This window comes from Empidonax traillii, unplaced genomic scaffold (assembly GCF_003031625.1).
Source record: "Empidonax traillii isolate 1590-97213 ecotype Southwest subspecies unplaced genomic scaffold, ASM303162v1 scaffold1548:size177740, whole genome shotgun sequence".
NCBI lineage: Eukaryota > Metazoa > Chordata > Aves > Passeriformes > Tyrannidae > Empidonax > Empidonax traillii.
The window spans coordinates 64,482-83,533 of NW_020956741.1; the positions used below are offsets into that span (position 1 = coordinate 64,482).

Below are 19,052 nucleotides of genomic sequence, written 5' to 3' on the forward strand. Positions count from 1 at the left end.
ACCTTTTCTCTTCAGGTACTCTGCAATGAGAGCAGCAATATGAATATAGCACATAGCAGCCTGTAAGGAGAGACCAGCATATGTCAAAGTGCACTGCAGGACTTACAGATTACATGTGATAAAGGAGCACATACTTTCACCACTGCCAAGTCTTGATGCAGAAAAGGGAAGACAAAACTAACCAAGAAAATAAAGGACTAAATAATGAAATCCTTCTGGAGCATTAATTTCATTAGGTGTCTTATGTAATTACAGAGATTTGCTCACAAAACCCATTAAGATTACTTAATAAATACGATATTCCTGGGTTATGCAGTGGAGTTTTGCATCACCCATTTAATTTTTGATGAAAAAGACAACACAGTATAAACAAAGCTCCTTTTCTATGCCATAGTGGGGGAAAACAAAATCCTTTATGCAAGTCATTCACTGCTCATAACCCCCTCTACACCACAGCTACTGTGCCCATTAGGGTAAAACAGCAGAAATGCCAAAGTGACACTGCCCACAGCTTCCCTGTCAGACAGCTCCAAGTCTTGCTCAAGCACATCTCAGGTAGTCACGATCAGGCAATGGGATGAGCAAATCACATCTCTGGGTGTTGTTCAAACCTGTATTCCTCTAATTTCAAGTATATGAGAGATGCTGTATGATTCTCTTAAAACTGATACTGCTGTCTGTCTTTCAAAGCCCTTTTCATCAGAACATCTCCGCCTGAAGACAAATGGATTTCCTAACCATTTAAGTACTTTACCTCTGATAAATCTCCATTTCTCGCGTGAATCTTGGCCATGCTTTCGAGCCATGTCCTGCGTAATTCAGGTGTGCTGGCATATGAATTTGCCAGGCTGTACTGCAGATCCACGAGCATCTCGGGGTCCTTCTCGTGCTCCTTCATCTGGGCTGTGGCCATCAGAACTGTCCTGATGCGTTTGGTCAGATCCTTCACCTCTGCTGGGAAATTAACGTTCTTTGGGAAAGATAAGCAACACATCACTAAAACCATCCAAAGAGTCACATGCAGCACCCCTGAATGAGCTAAAGTTCTGCTTATGGAAGACCTTTGCACCTTTCCCCAATTCAGTAGCCTTGGAAGCAGAGTCACAGTTCCACAGTATGAACACATTGTACACAAATCCTTGATGTTTTCAGACTTGTTTCCCTCCTTTGTTTTGTTTAAAAGTAAAAATAACCAGAAAATGTAAATGAAACTAAATGCTCCCTCCTCTATGTTGCACTGAGATGAGCACGTCACAGAAGCAGTGTGACTGACTGCAGTGCTGTGAAATCAAATCTGGACTTTGAATACAAATACAACTGTTAACTGCATCTTATTAAATAAGACATCAAATTACTTATGCTAAGTATCTACCCATTTCTTTATACTGACTTTATTACTAACCTCAGTGGAGCTACCCTAAAGTCACCTTCAGAGGAGGAACAGCACCCCTAAAGTATAAAATCCAAAATGCATGTTGACAAATGTTTGGACAGGAATTGCAAAAATTATAAACCAGAATCTTTTTTCAACAATTTTTTTTAGTATAGACAGTGATCATAATAGCAGTGGCAACTCATAGAAATGATAAGTGCCTTTTTCAGGTGGTTAGCAAGCGATTACAAAATCCAACTGTTGTGCCTGTTTTCGCTACACATTTACTGAAGAAAGGAAAGGAACTGTTTGTAGACTAAAAATTGTTTGTCAACTGCAATCGCGTTTCATCAGTCACAATGCAGGACACGTCTGACATCAGGCAAACGAACAAAATAAGCAATAAGTAACAAATAATACATTTTTCAAATAAAAATCTTTTTTGTTTGAAAGAAAACTATTTTCAGTTATTAAGCTTCTGAGTCACAAACAGTTTCACGAATTTCAAGACTGCCTGAGAGAGGCACACTACGAATGCATAAATCACTGGCTAATAAGAGCCAGCAATTTTGTTTATTGAAACACTTGCTCCTGTGAAATTGTTGACCTTTTGCAAGAGGCAGTGATTGAAAAAAAATGTTTCTTACTTTCATCTGCTTGTCTCCATTAGCAAAATTATTTATAATTGCAAGTGAATGTTGAAAACGAGATCCGCCAATCCCCGCATCCGCTATCAGCTGGCTCACTGCTTTGATGAGCTGCACAGGGGGAGCAAACACAGGATGCAATTAGCAAAGAAAATCTGAGTTTCAGAATAGTTTATAACCCCTGATTTAGTGTGAGTCGATGTACCAGGCTAGTGCACTGCGATACCTGTCTTAAAAGACAGCATATACAAAGGCAAGGATTGTGAATAATCTTTCCAATGCGTGTAACAGCTCACATTTTGCACTGTAAGTGTGTTATTACTGGACTTTACATTTCTGTGCCTGTAGTATCAGATTCTGTTTAAGCTCTGCTCCCACTTCTGTGAGCAATGCATGTGAATCAGGAATAGCCATTTATCTGGTGACATGGCCACATTCACAGCTGTTGTCTCTCTCTGGACAGAGCTAAACAGCCCAAAGAACAGGAGAGAATCCAGTCCAACTTCACACTTGGCAGGAAAATCAAGCTGCCACTGAGAATTGCCTTGCTTCGATGCATAAAAATAATAATGATAGCAACCAGTGTGCATCAGTTAAATATTGATGATCTCACACTTTGCTTACCTGTAGATGGGATCTGACTATTGATTTCTGCTTGTTAAATTCGAAGTTCTTTCTCATGAAAAAATAAAGAAGAGCAGATGCTTCTGTCTGAGTCGAACGTGACCTGTGGTTACAACACTTCAGGATTTCATAGCAGAGGGAACCACAGAGATCTGCTTGTCCTTGGAAGAATGCTGATGGGAACTGTTGAAAAGAAATGCGTGAATATGTTCAGCACTACTCTCAGGCCTTGGTGCAGTTATTCTGAGTTAATGATTTTTTCTGTTAAGCTGGCAGTAAAAAACAACTCTCCCATAGTCATTCACACCAGGGTTTAAACTAAACATAATCCCACGTGCAAATTAAGATTAAGTAAGAGATGCACGCAGATTTTCACACAAACACCATATGCCATCCAAGTGGCCTCCAGGATACCCAGCCAGTGGCTGGCACACAGCAAGCACAGCAGCAGAGCAGCCTCTGCAAGGAATGCAGGATGGCTAACCAGGAAAAGCAGGGGGCCAGTTCTGCACTGCTGTAAAAGCTGTTCAGGAGAAGGAAAATACTCTGAGTAGCTAAGTCAGTGAACTTCCAGAGGTTAAGGCTCTGAACAGCAGGAGGCAACAGAGAGTGCAGCATGGCTCTCGAAGCCAAACCTGCTGTTATCAACAGGGTGAGTGCAACAGAAGACAGAGTGAGGGGAGGTGAAGGACATACACATTGGACACTGATCTCAAGTACTGCCCAAGAGGTTCTGCTGTGGGAACCACAACAGATCCCTGTTCCCACTGAACTATGAAGAGAGAATTCAACCCCCAAAGCTATAGGATAAATTTAAAGGGCAATTCTGGATTTACATTCATTCTCCCAGTGCAGAGAGCTCTTCTGTTCCTGACTCTCTGGCATGCAATTTAAAGCTGCCTGTGGATGGTTTACTTCATGTTTCCCCCAGGTCCTCAAGCTGCATTACTAGAAGAAGCATGATTTCCTCCCCTTTCCCCTGAGACAACAACCGGAGTGAGGCCACTGATCTACACTCTTGTGTCTCATACAGGAACACTTAGGACATGAGGGCAGCCTTGCTTATTCTCAGTTTCCCATAGCAATTGTTATCTGTGTGCTACATTCTGTTTAGTTTTAAGAAGATCTCATCTAACTCTACAACTTGGAAATTGTGCAGCCTTTGCAGTTGGCACCCAGTGCCAAACTGCCCATGATCACTGACATATGTGCAGTACAAGCAAAGAAACAGATTGACACATAAGCACCTTTTTGCCCCAAAGCTGTTCTGTGTTTAAAACTAAGTATTTGAAAGCTGTTTTAGTTTGGATGAACTTTTGGTTAAGTGTATAGAATATTCTCCTGCTAGTTCCTCTGGGGACAGCAGCAGTCATTCACCACTGGACTCTGCAAACCAGGACCTCTAGGGTTTCAAGCTTTCTTCCATAAGTGGTAAAAGGAGGAAAGTCAATGATACAGCCAGATAGAACAGAGCTAGACATTAATTATCTATTTACATTAAAACTTTCTCTTTCCTAATAAATTTTTCATTTTCAGAACCAGAACTAATTTTTTTTCAGATATTGTGAACTTCTTACTATTAATCAGCAATAAATAAGATCATCTTTGTCAGAAATAAGTATTGATACACTGAAGGTCAGAACACTTTCAAAGTACCCAACTGCCCCCAAGCTGTATTTATAACATATTAATAGGCACAACTAACAGAATAAAACCAAAGTTACCTTGCCTACAAACAGCCGTAGGGCAGCGAAGACATGCTTGAGAGCTGCTGCTGACTGGTTGATTTGCAAAAAGAGCATGTGTGTGTCAAAGACTTTCTTCATCAACACATTCTGGCAGTCAGATTGCTGGAGCTGCCTCTGAAAAGTTCACAGACAGGGCATTCTGGTTATTAAAGTGAATGAACAGAAGAAGGATCTGCTGGACTTTATATCGGAGTGGTCCCAGGGAGGTGCTTTTCTCAATGTAAAATCTCTGCAGACCAGGCTTTTCCAGCTTGCTACAGGCTCTTTCCTTGCAGTTTTTCAAGGACAGCACTTTCTGTGCCTGTACAACTTGTGGTTTGTACAGACCATATTTAAGGGTTAGGGTAGCAGTCAGGGAACACGAAAACGTAAAAGGACCTGTTTGCTGTATTGCGGTTGTGAGACTTCCAGCAAGTCATCTGGGCTTGCTGAAGCAATCTGAGCAATTTTTAAAGAAGCAGAGGGTCTACCTGCTGAGTTGAAGAAATATAGATAATAAGCAGCTTGGAAATCTGTTGTCAAAACTCTCTGAAATCTAGTGGGATAACCGTGATTCAGAAAAGGTGTTGTATCAGTAGATGTGTGACACTTTCAAGCGGAGCAGGGTTGTACATAGCCTTGGATATGTGTTCTCCTTCCACATCCTTCCATTCAGTTTGGATACTATGAGTCAATTCCTTCCTAACAGACCTTCACTGAGGACTGGCATATCTTATTTCCCTATCCTGTTGTCCCAGGCATTCTAAGTTTTCTGCGTGCCTGCTTCCTTCCACCACATACCCCACATGGCACCAGTTCAAACAGAAAACAGAACCAGCAAGACATACCTGGTGATTCAGAGTGTAAAGACACAACAGGTCAAGGATTGTGAGGGACACTTCTGTAGCAATGTTGGCCTCTGTGTCTACATACTGCACAATGTCTGTCTCACTGGAGGTACCTGCAAATATGAAAAACAAGATTACAAGCAATCTTCTAAACGTTGCTAAAGATGATTTAATTCGCAATCTGGTCATTAAGTCTCATACAGTAGAGATGGGATTCTAAGTGTACATTTAACCAAGGGGTATTTTGAAGAAAACTGCTTATAGGAGATGAAAGCAGAGGGAATTCGAGGCCACTTTCACTGGCTGCACCAGAAATGTGAGTATATCCTTGCATTGTTTCTGTTCATCCTCAAAGGAGGAGAGAAACTTAATTGGAAAGTGGGATAGACAACTTTGATCTCATAATTTTAAGAACCTTCTGTCATAAAAAGGTCTGTATAGAGCCCGATCTAAACTCCACAGAATTCCAGAGGGAAGCAAACAATTTCTGTACTTACTTGCAGTGCTACTGTCTATCATCTGCAAGAGTTTGGGGTTAGAAAGTGCATTTTTGCCACGGATTATTGGTAATGTTTGAGATCTGTGGTGCTTGTGGCCATCGTGACTTGACGTAGAATGCATCCTGAAATGGAAAGACACCATTAAAAACAGAAACAAAGAATATACTATTGTGCCTGGTCAGAATTTTTCCGAGTCAGATACTGCAGTTCTTCTCAAAGGCCGAGTTAAACAAAGTGACGCAAAATTTTTCAGAGAAACAAAGATGAAGAAAGCCAGCGAGGTGGACAAAACAAACATGTGCTGTGATTTCTTGAGAACTGAAATACAGCACCAGCTTAAATAGCTGGGTGATGTTTGGAAAACTGTCTTTGGATGACGAGAAACTGAGATGAGTTGTGTTAGCTCAGAATATAAGAAGAATATAACCTGCTTGAGAAAAAAATGATACAGCTTCTGTGAGGTGAAAAAATAATGACAAACTGACAATGACAGTAAAAATATGTGTGTACCTATGCATGTGTTATTTTAATCCTCTTTGATGCTGACAAATATACCATTAATTTATAATGAGAAGCTTAGAACCAAAATACCAATGATTATCATCATCTTTTAAAAGATTTTGAATTTGTAACTACTATAGAATTCAGCAAGATTTAATATCAAAATTCAGGTAACTTATTAAAATGCACTTATAGTTTATTTCTTTTAAAAATGTAGTTCAGTAAATTTACAAAATCAGACCCTGACAATACTTAAAAAATATTCTAGGACAGAAATACTTCCTGCACCTAGGTTTCTTTTTTTGTTTGTTTGTTATTTTTACAAAGATAGTTTTAAAAATTAGAATTTCAGATTCAAAAGCAGTTCCCAACACAGGTATTGAACTGAGGTCAGACTTATGCCACCTAATGTGATAAAGTCTTTGATTAATGGTCACAGTGGGTGGGGTTGTTGCTTTGTTTTGTTTTGCATTTTTCTGGGGAGGTAGGGTGGAAAGTCAGGTTTCCTAAGAACATTTCTGCAAACTGAAATACATAAATGTAAATGCAAGTTGGAACTGGTCACCAACTGTACTCCAACCCTCAGCTCATCACCAAAAAATGCTCTATACTACAAGACAATAAATGCTGATCTGAGTAGGAAAAGTGGGAAGGTACTGGAGGCAGCAGAAACGTGACTGCACAGTGTCAAAAGCTTGCTTTCTCTATATAGCTTTACACTGTAACATGAAAAGGATCCTGCTTTTCCCTGAAATGACCAGGAATATTATTAAAGATGTGCTGCACCTGCAGCTTATTGCCATGCAATCCATGAAAACTCATGTGCTACATGTTTCATCAGACAACAGAGGTTTTGTTTTTACACAAAATAATGTAATACACTGGGACATTACCACTGGGAGAGCAGCCCCGACGCCTGGCCAGAGGAGTTCGAACCTTTCAGGGTTCCATTATTCTGGGTGGCCTGAACAAACTTAAAAGCAGCAGCAATTTTCCTGGTAAGAGAAAATAAGTGTTAATCTGTTATAAAACGTGACAGTGATTTTGCCACGTCCCTGAAGAATAAATGCAGGCCTGACAAAACCTGCTGGGGAGCGTGAACTGGTTGATCTGGTGACCTTTAATTTTTACACTGCATAACATATAGACCAGTTCACAGTGGTACCATAAAATTAAAAACAAAACATCAGCTGAGATAATGTGTGCCTTTTACATTTCACAGCTGAATAGGATCTCACATTTTCAGAGTAAGGAGAGGCACAACATTATTTTTTTTATTGCCGTGTAACACTTATTTATGCCCATTAAAACTATTCTTTCCATTACATGGATGCAAATACAGTGTTCAAAGCTCCCTTGTTTGGCATATGAACAGAAATAGTGCTGAGAATGGCCCAGTATTTTGAGTTATAAACACAAGAATGGTTATCATATCATTGCATGCAATTCATCTTTTGCAGCAGGTATGCATTCAGATATCACCATGATAACATTATTTCCATAAAACAAAAAATGAAGCATGCATTGGCCTATAGAAAACTGATGCTTTCAGGAGGAAAATCATAGATTTACTGTTAACCTCATTTAATTCTAATGTAATGCTGTAATATTTAAATACTGTAACATAAAGTCTGTCACTAGAACATTACCTTACAATATTGCGTTTCCCTAGATATCTGAAATTTTGCAGACAAACCCTGAAAGATAAAACAACACATTTTAAGCTATTAACACATGTGAAGCTATTAATGGCTTTATACTTAGGAAAAAAATTGCTGAATTTTAGTGCCTCAACGAGACCTGTGGCACATGAACCTGCTAGTAACCAAAAGGAACTCAAAGCACTATGACCCCTGTGCATGGAAGTGACAACATACTGGAGGATATGGATCACATTAACAATGTCTCATTATGACTTTGGAAGACCACGGCAAAATAATTTAAGATACAAGAGCTATCTCAGCCTATTCCACTAGGTGGACAAACCCAAAGAGAAATTTTTTGCGGCCATCACTTTAGAATATTCAACGCACAAATCAAACAACCACAAAGTAAACTTACTCTAAAATGCTGAAAAAGTCTGTTATTTCTGAGAATGGTGCTCTCAACCAGTAGGAAATCAGTGCGTCTAAAGGGAGATATTAAAATATATTATGTATCTGTTACAGCAAATTAAGCTTGACCCAAAGCCTGTAAAATACACTGATAATTATTTTAATCTAATTTTTGTTTGGATCCAGCATTCACAGCATTTTACAACAATATAAATTAAGTAGTGAGTGCACATTTCCTTACCTTCCGAAATGGTTTTCATAATGTGAAGGAAACACATCAGAAGACTTCTGGTTTCAGCTTGATCCAACTTGTCAAAACGAAGAGTCGACCCAATCAAAGATAAAGGTCTCATGATCTGTTGAAGCGACAGCAGAGGGCCTTGTTTAGCATAGTGACAGACTTCCACCTCTGGTAAGCGTTTTCAACGTTTGCACATGTACCTTTTCACACGTGTCAGTTCTCTCACTGTTTTTTTCATTGGTACTTGGGTTAGATTCAAGACTTGCTAAGGAAGCTCTGGAGTCAGCATGGTTTGCTGCAGAGATAGCTATTGATGAAAAGGCTGTAAATGAAAGTCATAGCAAACATGCTAAACTAAAACATTTATGGATACAAAAACTAACAACAAAAAAAAAAAGGAAAACTTAAAATGTGTCACATGCTGGATTGAGACAAGTGCTTTGACCTTCCAACAGCAAAGCTATCGATGGGTATGTTTAGTACTGAAAACATGCAACAAGTTGAAGTACAATGATTCAGTTTCCATTTTTCATGGCATTAAAATGGCCTGTTGCATTCTGTCAGGCCTGACCTAAAGCCACAAAAATCAGTGGAAAGATGCCTGAATTCACTTCCCTGAATTTTGAAAGGGGGTTTGGAGAAAATGAACAAAGTGAGTTGTGTTTCTACCCTTCTGTTATGTCTGGAAAAACTAAGAATATTTGCCTCCAAAGAGACAGGGGTTTTCAGGAGAAACGTTGGAACTATTCTTAAGTCAGGCAGAGACTACAACAATGAACTCAGGCAAAGAGATTTCTGAGAGCCTGAATACTGGCATCATTCCAAAGCAGGAAAGAAAGTGAAGCAGTATAAGAAAAAACAGCTTCACCAAAGAAATAAAAAAATCAATCCAGAAACACCTAAAGGGAAGAGAAACATTGCATACCATGTTTCCCCAAATATAGTACAAAAAGGGTTAATGACATCCTCCACGAACACTAAGCAGAAAGCACAATGGATTGAGATACACAGAAATCTGACTATGTGTGTGTTCAATCAGTTATTTGTACCTGCTATAGAGTTCAGAACATCTTTGGAAAAGGATGTGTCCACAGAGTTTGCATGCTTCATTGCTGTCTGGCTCTGAAACCCTCCAGCTGTGCTCAAGTCATCCCTAGATCCCTGTATTTAAAAGAAACAGAGGAAAGCCCAGTAGGTGATATCACTCATGACTTTGATAATGACAGCACACCCAGCAGGCTTAGATGCTGAATTTGACAACCTTCTTTCAGTTGTTTAGACTTGAGAGCCTCAAAGGATCAAGGCTTGCCATAATATGCCAAATATGAAGCCCTCTCATGGTGGAATTTGTCAAGGACTGGGCAAGCCTGACTGTGTTTGCTTCGGAAACACCAGCATAGCATTGAGAAAAAAACATTAATGGCCATCAGCAATGCTCAGATGAAATGGGCTCATTTGCTGGAAGGACTGAATGACACAACACCCCTGCAGAAGTTGGCTTCTAGCTTTTAAAGCAGGGCTACGATTATAACGCATCTAAATCTCTAAGAAACAAACAAACAAACATGCTCCTCCAGACTCGCAGTTTATACAGACATTTTCTGTGGCAGTAAAGCTGTTTCTGTACCCCTTCCCTCCTCCAGTTACTTGTATGCACTCGCTCTGCCTCCTGCTCATGATATAGCTCATGTTCGCTCTTTGTACTGGCTTTGGGTCCACCATAGAACCCTGAAAAGAATCTGTGGGCAATGGGAGTTGTTCTTTACATCACAGCCTCCCAGTCTCCTGCCAAGGGACCTGCCTGAGCACACACCCTCAGCCCCCACCCTGCAGCAGCAGGGCAAATGTATTGAAGCTGGCTGGGGCTCCAAACCTCTAATCTTGAGTTTCCAGCTGGTGTCCTGGGTCTGATCCCAGCCCTGCAGGTGCTCTGCGACCTGAGACTTTCCAAATTAAACTTTGCAGATGCAAATATATCAGCATTTTCAGAACTGCATTCTGTTAGCTAATTTGTGATCAGCACAAACTTGGACCTCTTCTCACCAGACTGACTGGGTTAGACTGGCCCAGTCTGACCATTTCAGTGCTCCAAAAAAACCACATGGAGTTACCTGATTGGAAGTATTGATATTGAAGAGGAATATATCTTTCATGTAAATCCTTGGCATATTGTCCAAAAGCATTCCATAGAGTGGCATGTACAGGTTTGCTATTTGTGCCTGTTTTGCCTGAAAATAAAATACACAACGCAATCCTCAAGAAACTACTAAACATTTACAAGTGGCTAGGTGTGTTTAGCTATTGTGTGAAGAAGCAAATGAAAAGAATAAACAGTTTCTTTACCGGGTCTGCATATCGATCATCAAATGAATGCTTTGCCATTAAGTTCTTAAGCACAGCCAAAGCCAAGTGCCTGATATCCTGGTCTTCTTGCAAGGCAAAGCCAACCTCCCGCAGCAGGACTCCAATTAGGAAATGTTTACGGCAAAATTCATTAGTCAGCGTGTACTCTGGAATATCTTGGAACAGAACGGACAAGAATGCTTAAATTAATATACAGCTTACAGTTTTCAAATTTTAAATCCACTGTTAAACCTTGATTTCTTGATTTGACTGTCTCATTCTGCTCCCTCGCTTCCCAGAATGAATTAATCTAATATTATTATTTCTCAAAATCATGCAGTCTCTACTATCTATGCATAAATTCCCACATGAGAATCTCAAATGTGTTTTGCTCATAAGACTACTAATTTCTTGGGGGCACAAAGTCGAAATTGTCGTTCCCATATCCTGGCTGGAGGGGTTCTACAAAACCCACATAGATCGAGAGAAATGCCACTTTTAAAAATGGTAAATAATTTCGGTCTAAATGCAGTGGCAGTAGTCACAGTGAACCTTAAAGCTCCGGATGTGCAGTTCTGCTCGCTTATGCAGCCGTTTTGTTCATACCTGATGTTCGATATTCCTGTGCTGATTCTGGTGGTGTCACAGTGTCTTCATTTTTCATAAACATAAAAAATAAGCAAAAAAAAAAAAAAAAAAGGCACTTTTTAATTATTCGTTGTATTAATTGTAAAAAAATATATTTGCTTTGCTTTTGTTTTTAAAAATGGACTCAAGTTTGAATTAAGCAGCTTCTACTGTTAAAAAAGCTGTGTGTCAGAACCAAAAGCATTTTTTGATGCTGCAAACAGAAGTAAAAGGGAGATGAGTCCATTGTTTGAGCTTCTTCCCTTTCTGTTCTACCTTTTGAAACCCTTCCCTAGTTCACCACCTCCCATGGATGCTGCAGTAGCCTTACTGATTTAGTAAATCAGTCATCATAAAGAGTCCAGTTAATTCAACTCAAAAACTTCCAGCAAGAGCCACCTCCCAACCCCCTCAGTGGGCTGTCAGAGGTTGCATTTATTTACAGGCATACTGAAATTAAGTTATTTTTATCACACTGCTAAAGTGCCACACCTGAAAAACTGCTTGAGGGCTCAGAGCCTGATGAGAGCACTTTAGAGAGGTAATTATTATCTGCTCTCTGAACCTCCCAATAACTCGCTGCCGTATAGAAACCCTCCCAGGAGGCACCTTACCAGGAATGTTTGACGACCGTATGGGCAGGCACAGAGGGATAAAGTGCTCATGGTGACAGACTTCTTGCAGAAAGTCGAATTTGAACTGATGTAAAGTCTGAAAATCACAACAGGCAGTGCCTCAATTCAGGTTAAAACAGGGGAAATGGCGAGACAGAGCTCCACTACTACTTATCTCTACCTCAGACTTCACACTGACACCCAGCAATGAAACCTTACTGCTTGTTAGGCCGAGCTGCACAAGTAACGCGTGGTTTTCACCTCTGTTATCAAAAGAACTTGTCACGGACAAACAAGCTTTCTGGATTCTTCAACTATGATTTTCTGTTGAGGACATACTGATAAACCTGAGTCAGACTAAATATTTAAGGTACATTTAAAGCTACGCTGGGTCTTTTGATGACATTAATATTAAAGTATATAATCATAGTGAAGTATCTTCTCCAGTTCACAGAAATCTTGAACCATCATAGTTATGACTTCTCTTTTTATTTTTTTTTTACTTTTTTTTTTTTTTTTTTCCAGTCAAATACCAAGTTTCAGCCAAACAGCTCCGATCTAGAAATTACTGACAGTAGTAAAAACTTCCTCTGTTGATGCCAGTGAGTTCCAGCTCCAAGGGATTTGGGTAATATATAATTTTGGTATTATTTCCTTCATATCTCCCTCCAAAGAAGCTATCCGTGATCTTTTGTGGAGCCTTACAACCGCCTCAAGAATTTATCATTCCTACTGTAATGATGTAACACTAGGATATAAAGATAATATATGATGCCCAGTAACAAATTTTTATTTCCATCTTCTCAGCTCACTCTTTTCAGTGGCAGAAAGCAGTTATTCAGGGCTACCCTGAATGCTCCAGCATTAGAAAGTACTTGTAAAAGTGTTTTAATTTGCGCTAAAATTAAAATGCAGCATTTCTGCTGGCACTGTCACGCTAGGATACCTGGAACATGCACTTTTCAGAGTCTACCAAGTAGGGGATAGTAGGGAAATTTTTTCCTGAAACATTTTCTTGCACCTCATCAGGAGCACAGCTGGACATGCTAATGGCAAATAAAGAAGTGACGCATCTGAAATGTGTTTCCCAAGAGGAACTGCGACATTTTGAGGGAACACAGCGACGAGCTGCATTTCTAACAAGGCATTTCAAGTTCTGAATTAATATCTCTCAAAACAATCCTTAAATGTCAAAACACAGAACACCGTGAGGGATATTTCCGTGGAGCAAAATTACAATTAGTTATAGACTGATACACCAACAAAATGTTCAGGCAACACTATACACTGTTACATTTTCTGAAAAGAGAGGTCAGATTGCAGATCATCTTTTTGATACATAAACGATCCAGTTAAAGCAGCAAAAGACACACAGAAAGAAATCTTGCAGCACATTTAGAAGACTGACTCTTGCTTAGGCATTGGACTGCAACGAAAATGATGCAAGGCCTCTCTCCCCTTGAGGTCAGAAATCTCTGGTTTTATTTTGTGACTATTGTTTTCAAGTGCTACAAAGCCTGTTCCAGCAGTACATCTGTCACAACTCCACAGTGATTCTTCTTCCAACACCCTGGCAGATGGATCTGGAGGGATTCTGGCAATGCTCACACACTTGCTGCCAAGGAGGTGCTAAGTACTGCTCTGCACACTGATTAATCTCAGGTTTTTCCATTGGCCATTAATTTTTTTTTTTTTAAATTAAACATCTGTTTCTGTGGTTGACTGTATTCAGGGACGTTTAAAATGTGGAAACAATTTTCAGATTGCATAATATTATTTACAGAATTATAGACTTCAGGCTATGACATCAGTAATTGAGAGATTCCATTCTACATCTGTTCCAGAGATTAGGTGAAAGAAGACCTGAGAGCAGAAGGAAGTTGGTTACAGAGAGAAGCAAAGAAGACCTGAAGTAATCTCACTCCATCTACAAACGCCCAGATCACCACTAAAGAATTACAAAAAGTTGATGGATGAAAGTTTTGTAAGCTTTCTGGGGAAAGATGAGTCATTCAGACTGTATATCTTGAACACATTCTGTTATCTATATATATGCTCTGGTGTGATAACTCATAAACTCTGGCATGGAAGAGAAAAAGCCCGTGACTCATCCTGGTGGATGAAGAGCAAAGGATTCGAGCTGAATAATTTGGGGACCTCTTGCTGTTGGAAATTCATTGTTCAAACTATATCAGTGACTATTGCAGGTATTTGCAGAAGAAATTCAGGCTGCAGGGAATTTTCCTCATAGTGAGCCCAAACTAATTTGGAGCAGATTGGCCTTCTTGCATCATCAGTGAGTAAGAGCATGGCATTCATGGTTACAGCCTCACTTGAGTTTACACAGTGATAACTGCTTTCATATGCTCTTACTCTATCTTCCTCAAAGAAAATTAATGCAAATTGCTGCTGATCTTTATGGATCAAACCACAAGCACTCTCTCTCAAAGAATCAGAGCTTAAATTCAGCCTTCTGAATGCTTTGTCCTGGGCAGTCTGCAGAGCCTGCTCTTCCAGGTCTCAGTGAGCAGTTGCTAAAACATGGCTATTTACTTCCAGAAAAGGGGGAAAGATGGCTCGAAACCATGAGGTTTTAATCCATATTTTCAGTAAATGTTTTCACTGACTTGAGTTCTGAGCATGGTGAAGTCATGGAATCATAAATAGTTTCAATATATAAATATTCTGCTAGTTAGTCATTTTAGAAAAAACCAGGAACAAACAAGCAAAATAAATCGAAGCTATACCTTGCCATCTCCAGCTCCAAACATACTTATATAATTGTTGACCATCTTGAACACAAACCCACGATCCATAAATGTAAAACAGCGCTAAGAAAGCAGGGAAAAAAAAAAAAAAGAATTATTATTTTATAGCCAAAAAGAGCAGTACTTGGCCTGACTTACCTGGCTGTTCACTTTGGGTCACCCATACACTTGAATTGTCTGTGCAGATGAGGTCAGCCCTCAGCAGGGCAAGGAAAATCAGGGAACTGGTGAATCTGCCTTGATTTTTATGTTTACTTCCAGTAACAATAAATCAATCGAACTTTTAATTTTTACTATGTCTACAGACTAAAATAGCCACCTCAGTGCACAGCGCACTAGAGAAAGGCCATAGAAAATGAAACAATCCAACACCAAACTTGGAAATCGAGCCATCATTCACTCAGAACTGGTTTTAATCCCTTTGACTAGAATGGCCTCTAGTTTGCATTGAGTACGGGGAAATAAGTGCAGATGCTGTAATGACAGAACATCTCACCTTGAGAAACTTGGCAGTGCTGTAGTTTGCATTCCTGGTTTCTTCAAGAGCATCTTTGTACTTCCAAACAACATGGTCTGCCAAGATCATCACAAGTGTATCCAGCTCAGCTTGAAATGATTCTGGAAACCTCCGAGTTCGAGAAACCTAAGCAGGGAACAGATCATCAACTTGAGAGTGTATGATGCTGCACATTAAACCTGGAAATACATCCAGGCCAGGAATAAAGACAGTAAAGCACAGGCCATTCAACACAGAAGAAAAATACTCCCAGAAGTCCATGGATCTATTCTGAGAATAAACCTCAAACAGAAGACACTGATCCATAGGGAAGTGGGAAATCTATCCTCAGCTCTTGTACAATCAAGAATAGGTTTGAGCCTAGCAGGTAATATAATTTTTTTTTTTTTTTTTAGGTAAGCCAAATATTTTACAAAGTATAGCAGCATTTATTTGACTGAACAGTCAAGAAGAAAAGTTTGAATGTATGTAGTCAAGAAGAAAAGTCTGAATATATATACTTCCCAGGATTTGCATTTTATATTTTCCCTAAGAGATGGATTGCCTACTTGATGAGATTATGCATATACTTACCTTTGTTTTGTTTGTATCAACCAAGTGCTGGGCCATTGATTTTAAGATAACTGCAAAGAAGAACCAGGAATGCTGTTCAAAAGAAGAAAAAAATAGTGAAAGGAAAATGATAACCTGAATAAATACTTTATGATGCATTACCATTCCTTACAGATGGATTTCATGTCTCAGTAATGCACCATGATAAAAACTACGTAAAAAGTAAATTTAAAAGTCTAAGGCAACAAGGAACCCCCCAGGCACCACTCCTACAGCCTTCCCATTCCTAGTGAGCGCTGTCTTCATGGCTTTTTTGCAGGTAACTGGCACAAAAGTGTGATGCAGAGAATCTCAGAGAACAAACTGCTTTTTTGGTTTCAGAAGACTGGAATTTGGCACAGAACAAGATGGTACTTGTTTAAAACACAGAGTGGTTCTTCAAATATCATTTTTAATAGTGAATAGGTAGGATACAGATATCTGTATCTTCAGATATGTGAGACAAACACACTCCAAAAGATGACGAATTGCAAAAAAAAAACCAACCACCCCCAAACAAACCCAACCACAAGTACTTTTGGATGGTCCAGGTTTCCGGCAGGCCAGCATTACTGCTTTTTCATCCCACTTTTTGCTACTGCAGTGGCTCAGCACAAGAAATCAGAACTGGTTCTTTTTAAACAGGTGAGCATATTTTTGCCACTGGGAATTCCTGAGCTGGACTGGGTAGCTCTTGTACCATAACTGAGAGGCTCAGTGATGGGCCTTGCACATGTGTGAATTTCTGAGAGCTGGTTTGGTATGAGGAACCTCATGAAACCTCAATCATTCTATTTTGGTAACAGTTAATCAAGGGTGATTAGGAGAGGAAGTCAGATGTAAACGTCCTACATACAGATGAGTATTTTCCCCTGCAACTTCCAAATTAAAACAAAGCCTCCTGAGAGTAATTGCCCACATCATATCGTGTCAGAATTAGGTTTCCAACTCAGACTGAGCTGTAACAGACAGGAGGAACTTTTATTCTGCAAACCGTATTCTGAGAAATGCGTTATGCTGAGAACCTGCAGCAGGTCTGCCAAGCCTACTGTTGAATCACTGCAGGATGTGATTTGCACAAAGCTCATACAGGGAAAGGGGAGAGGAGAAAGAGCTGAGAAAAGCGAGTTTCAGGCAGAAGACCAGCAGTAAAACTATGAATGTGCTAATTCAAGCTATCATTCACCTTTAAAACCTGTTTCACTGTTACTTGTTCATTTGACTTCAGAAGGCCAGTCATGTTCTTGGATAGCTCCTCGTGCACAGTTCTTCCCTCAAATGATTTGGTCCTGAACACATACTGGAGAAGAAAGAAAAAATAAAAATTATCAAAATGTTCATTACAACAAATACAACAAACCCCTCAGTCGGTGACGATAAATTATTTATACACCACCAACACCGACAATCTTTGCTGCCAAGATATCTTGACTGAACAGTCCATTCACATAAAGTTTAGTTTCCCTGTCAGTAATGGCACAACACTGCTCCCCTACAAAATCCCAGTTTCAAACACAACTTCCTGTTGATTTCAGCTTAATGTGAATCGAGAGGAAATTTTGCTTAAAATCAACACTTTAATTTTTTTTTTTTTTTTGTTTTTTTGTTTTTAATAGAGCAGAGGATCCTGACACATCTAAACTGCCTTTCAAGCCAGTTCACCAGGAAAGAAAAGATTAAGCAAGCAGAGGAAGTATGGAGGGTTTTTCACCCACCTAGTCAGGGCCACCTTTCACTTGCTCCTTTCTTCCAGTGGCAACAGCCAGTCAGAGATGGTAACAACTCTTCATCCTGAAAGGCGTAGAGCACCCACTGGAGCTGACAGAAGGGGAAAACTATACCCCTTTCAGAAACCAAGCCCTCAAGAAAGGAATTTATCTACCAAGATGCTCGGAACTCATAAATCTACTATGAGTTTTATTAAACACGTTAAGCTAATAATTCAGCACCACTGTGTGCCTTCCCTTGAGCAAGAGCTCTGACAATACATCAGCTGGGATCAAATATCTTTTCAATACAACCAGGTTGGCAAAAGAAAGGAAAATCCCTAGAAAATATTAGTATTCAGTTATGTTTTCACAGCAGATGCTGTAGCTTCTCCCTATGCAGTTTGGCACTTCTGGGTCCAGTTATTTAAGTCAGTGTAATTTCGAATTATTGCTGCATTGTGAGTCGCAATTCTCAACCTGCTTATTCCCACAACAGCATTTGTAAATCAGGTATTTGTTTCCTTATAGATGGAAAAAAAAAAAAAAAGAGTTTAACAGCTATTGGTTTTTGACTGCTGCTAGAAATGGGAAAATAGGCTAAATGAACTTCTGGTGTAGCTTACTAATCACCTGTAGTTTCAAAGATATTCAGCTGGTCCTTCAGTAGGTGTCTACCGCAATCTTTAAAAGTTATTGGGTAGATGAGGTTTTAATATCCATTTCATTAACTATATTTAAATGTTACATGAGTTATTTATTTTGGAGCCTGAGCAGCTCTGCTGGACCTCAGCAGAATTCTTCTGTGCTTAAATTGGAATACTTGAGATTAAAATTGAACTACTCAGATACTGAGGTAAATTATCTGTAAACACATACATTGATAAAGTATGAAAGTAAATCCATACCATGGAAATATCAACCAACAGTTGTCAACACTAAAATTGAAATGTTTTCCCATTTAGCAACCTAACTCCTAACCGATTTTCACTGTTCTACCCATGAACAACCTAAAGTTTCCAGTTTATCAGGAATGTATTTGCTTTTACTTAGTTCCTAAAACTAATTTAAACATCTCCTTCCAAACTAACGCCACGAATATTACTCCTCATCCACAAATGAAATGTACTTGATGAAAACTACTCGTTGCACAGTGAAGCAGGATATCTTTACAGCCAGAAGACCATCATACTGTCTGTCTCCTACAGCTTCTTTCCATGACTGTGGGGGGTCTCTCCTTGCTATCACCACCTCCACTAGTTCTGTCATCACTGACCAGAGCAGGTCAAGAGACAAAGTGATGGCAATATCTACCTCAGTTCTTCTAACAAGCTGCAATTCTCCTCCATGTGGCTATTTGAAATACACAAAT

At 39.5% G+C, this 19,052-nt stretch overlaps 1 protein-coding gene across 10 annotated transcripts in view; it reads right to left on the minus strand.

The window, feature by feature from the left end:
* Positions 1–19,052, minus strand: part of DOCK10 (dedicator of cytokinesis 10) — a 118,273-nt gene that overhangs the window by 17,157 nt on the left and 82,064 nt on the right. For 8 of the 10 annotated variants that reach the window (XM_027907808.1, XM_027907816.1, XM_027907815.1 and 5 more), the window contains exons 26-46: positions 17,161–17,274; positions 15,957–16,028; positions 15,363–15,509; positions 14,846–14,929; positions 12,099–12,195; positions 11,464–11,508; positions 10,858–11,033; positions 10,626–10,742; positions 9,564–9,675; positions 8,715–8,836; positions 8,515–8,629; positions 8,281–8,347; positions 7,869–7,916; positions 7,113–7,214; positions 5,716–5,840; positions 5,219–5,331; positions 4,368–4,505; positions 2,644–2,826; positions 2,020–2,130; positions 755–970; positions 3–60 (exon numbers count right to left, since the gene is read on the minus strand). In XM_027907808.1, coding sequence (XP_027763609.1) covers positions 3–60; positions 755–970; positions 2,020–2,130; positions 2,644–2,826; positions 4,368–4,505; positions 5,219–5,331; positions 5,716–5,840; positions 7,113–7,214; positions 7,869–7,916; positions 8,281–8,347; positions 8,515–8,629; positions 8,715–8,836; positions 9,564–9,675; positions 10,626–10,742; positions 10,858–11,033; positions 11,464–11,508; positions 12,099–12,195; positions 14,846–14,929; positions 15,363–15,509; positions 15,957–16,028; positions 17,161–17,274 — 2,362 coding nt within the window. The remainder of the gene's footprint in view (positions 1–2; positions 61–754; positions 971–2,019; positions 2,131–2,643; positions 2,827–4,367; positions 4,506–5,218; positions 5,332–5,715; positions 5,841–7,112; positions 7,215–7,868; positions 7,917–8,280; positions 8,348–8,514; positions 8,630–8,714; positions 8,837–9,563; positions 9,676–10,625; positions 10,743–10,857; positions 11,034–11,463; positions 11,509–12,098; positions 12,196–14,845; positions 14,930–15,362; positions 15,510–15,956; positions 16,029–17,160; positions 17,275–19,052) is intronic. The other 2 variants (XM_027907811.1, XM_027907810.1) reach the window with 2 other exon arrangements.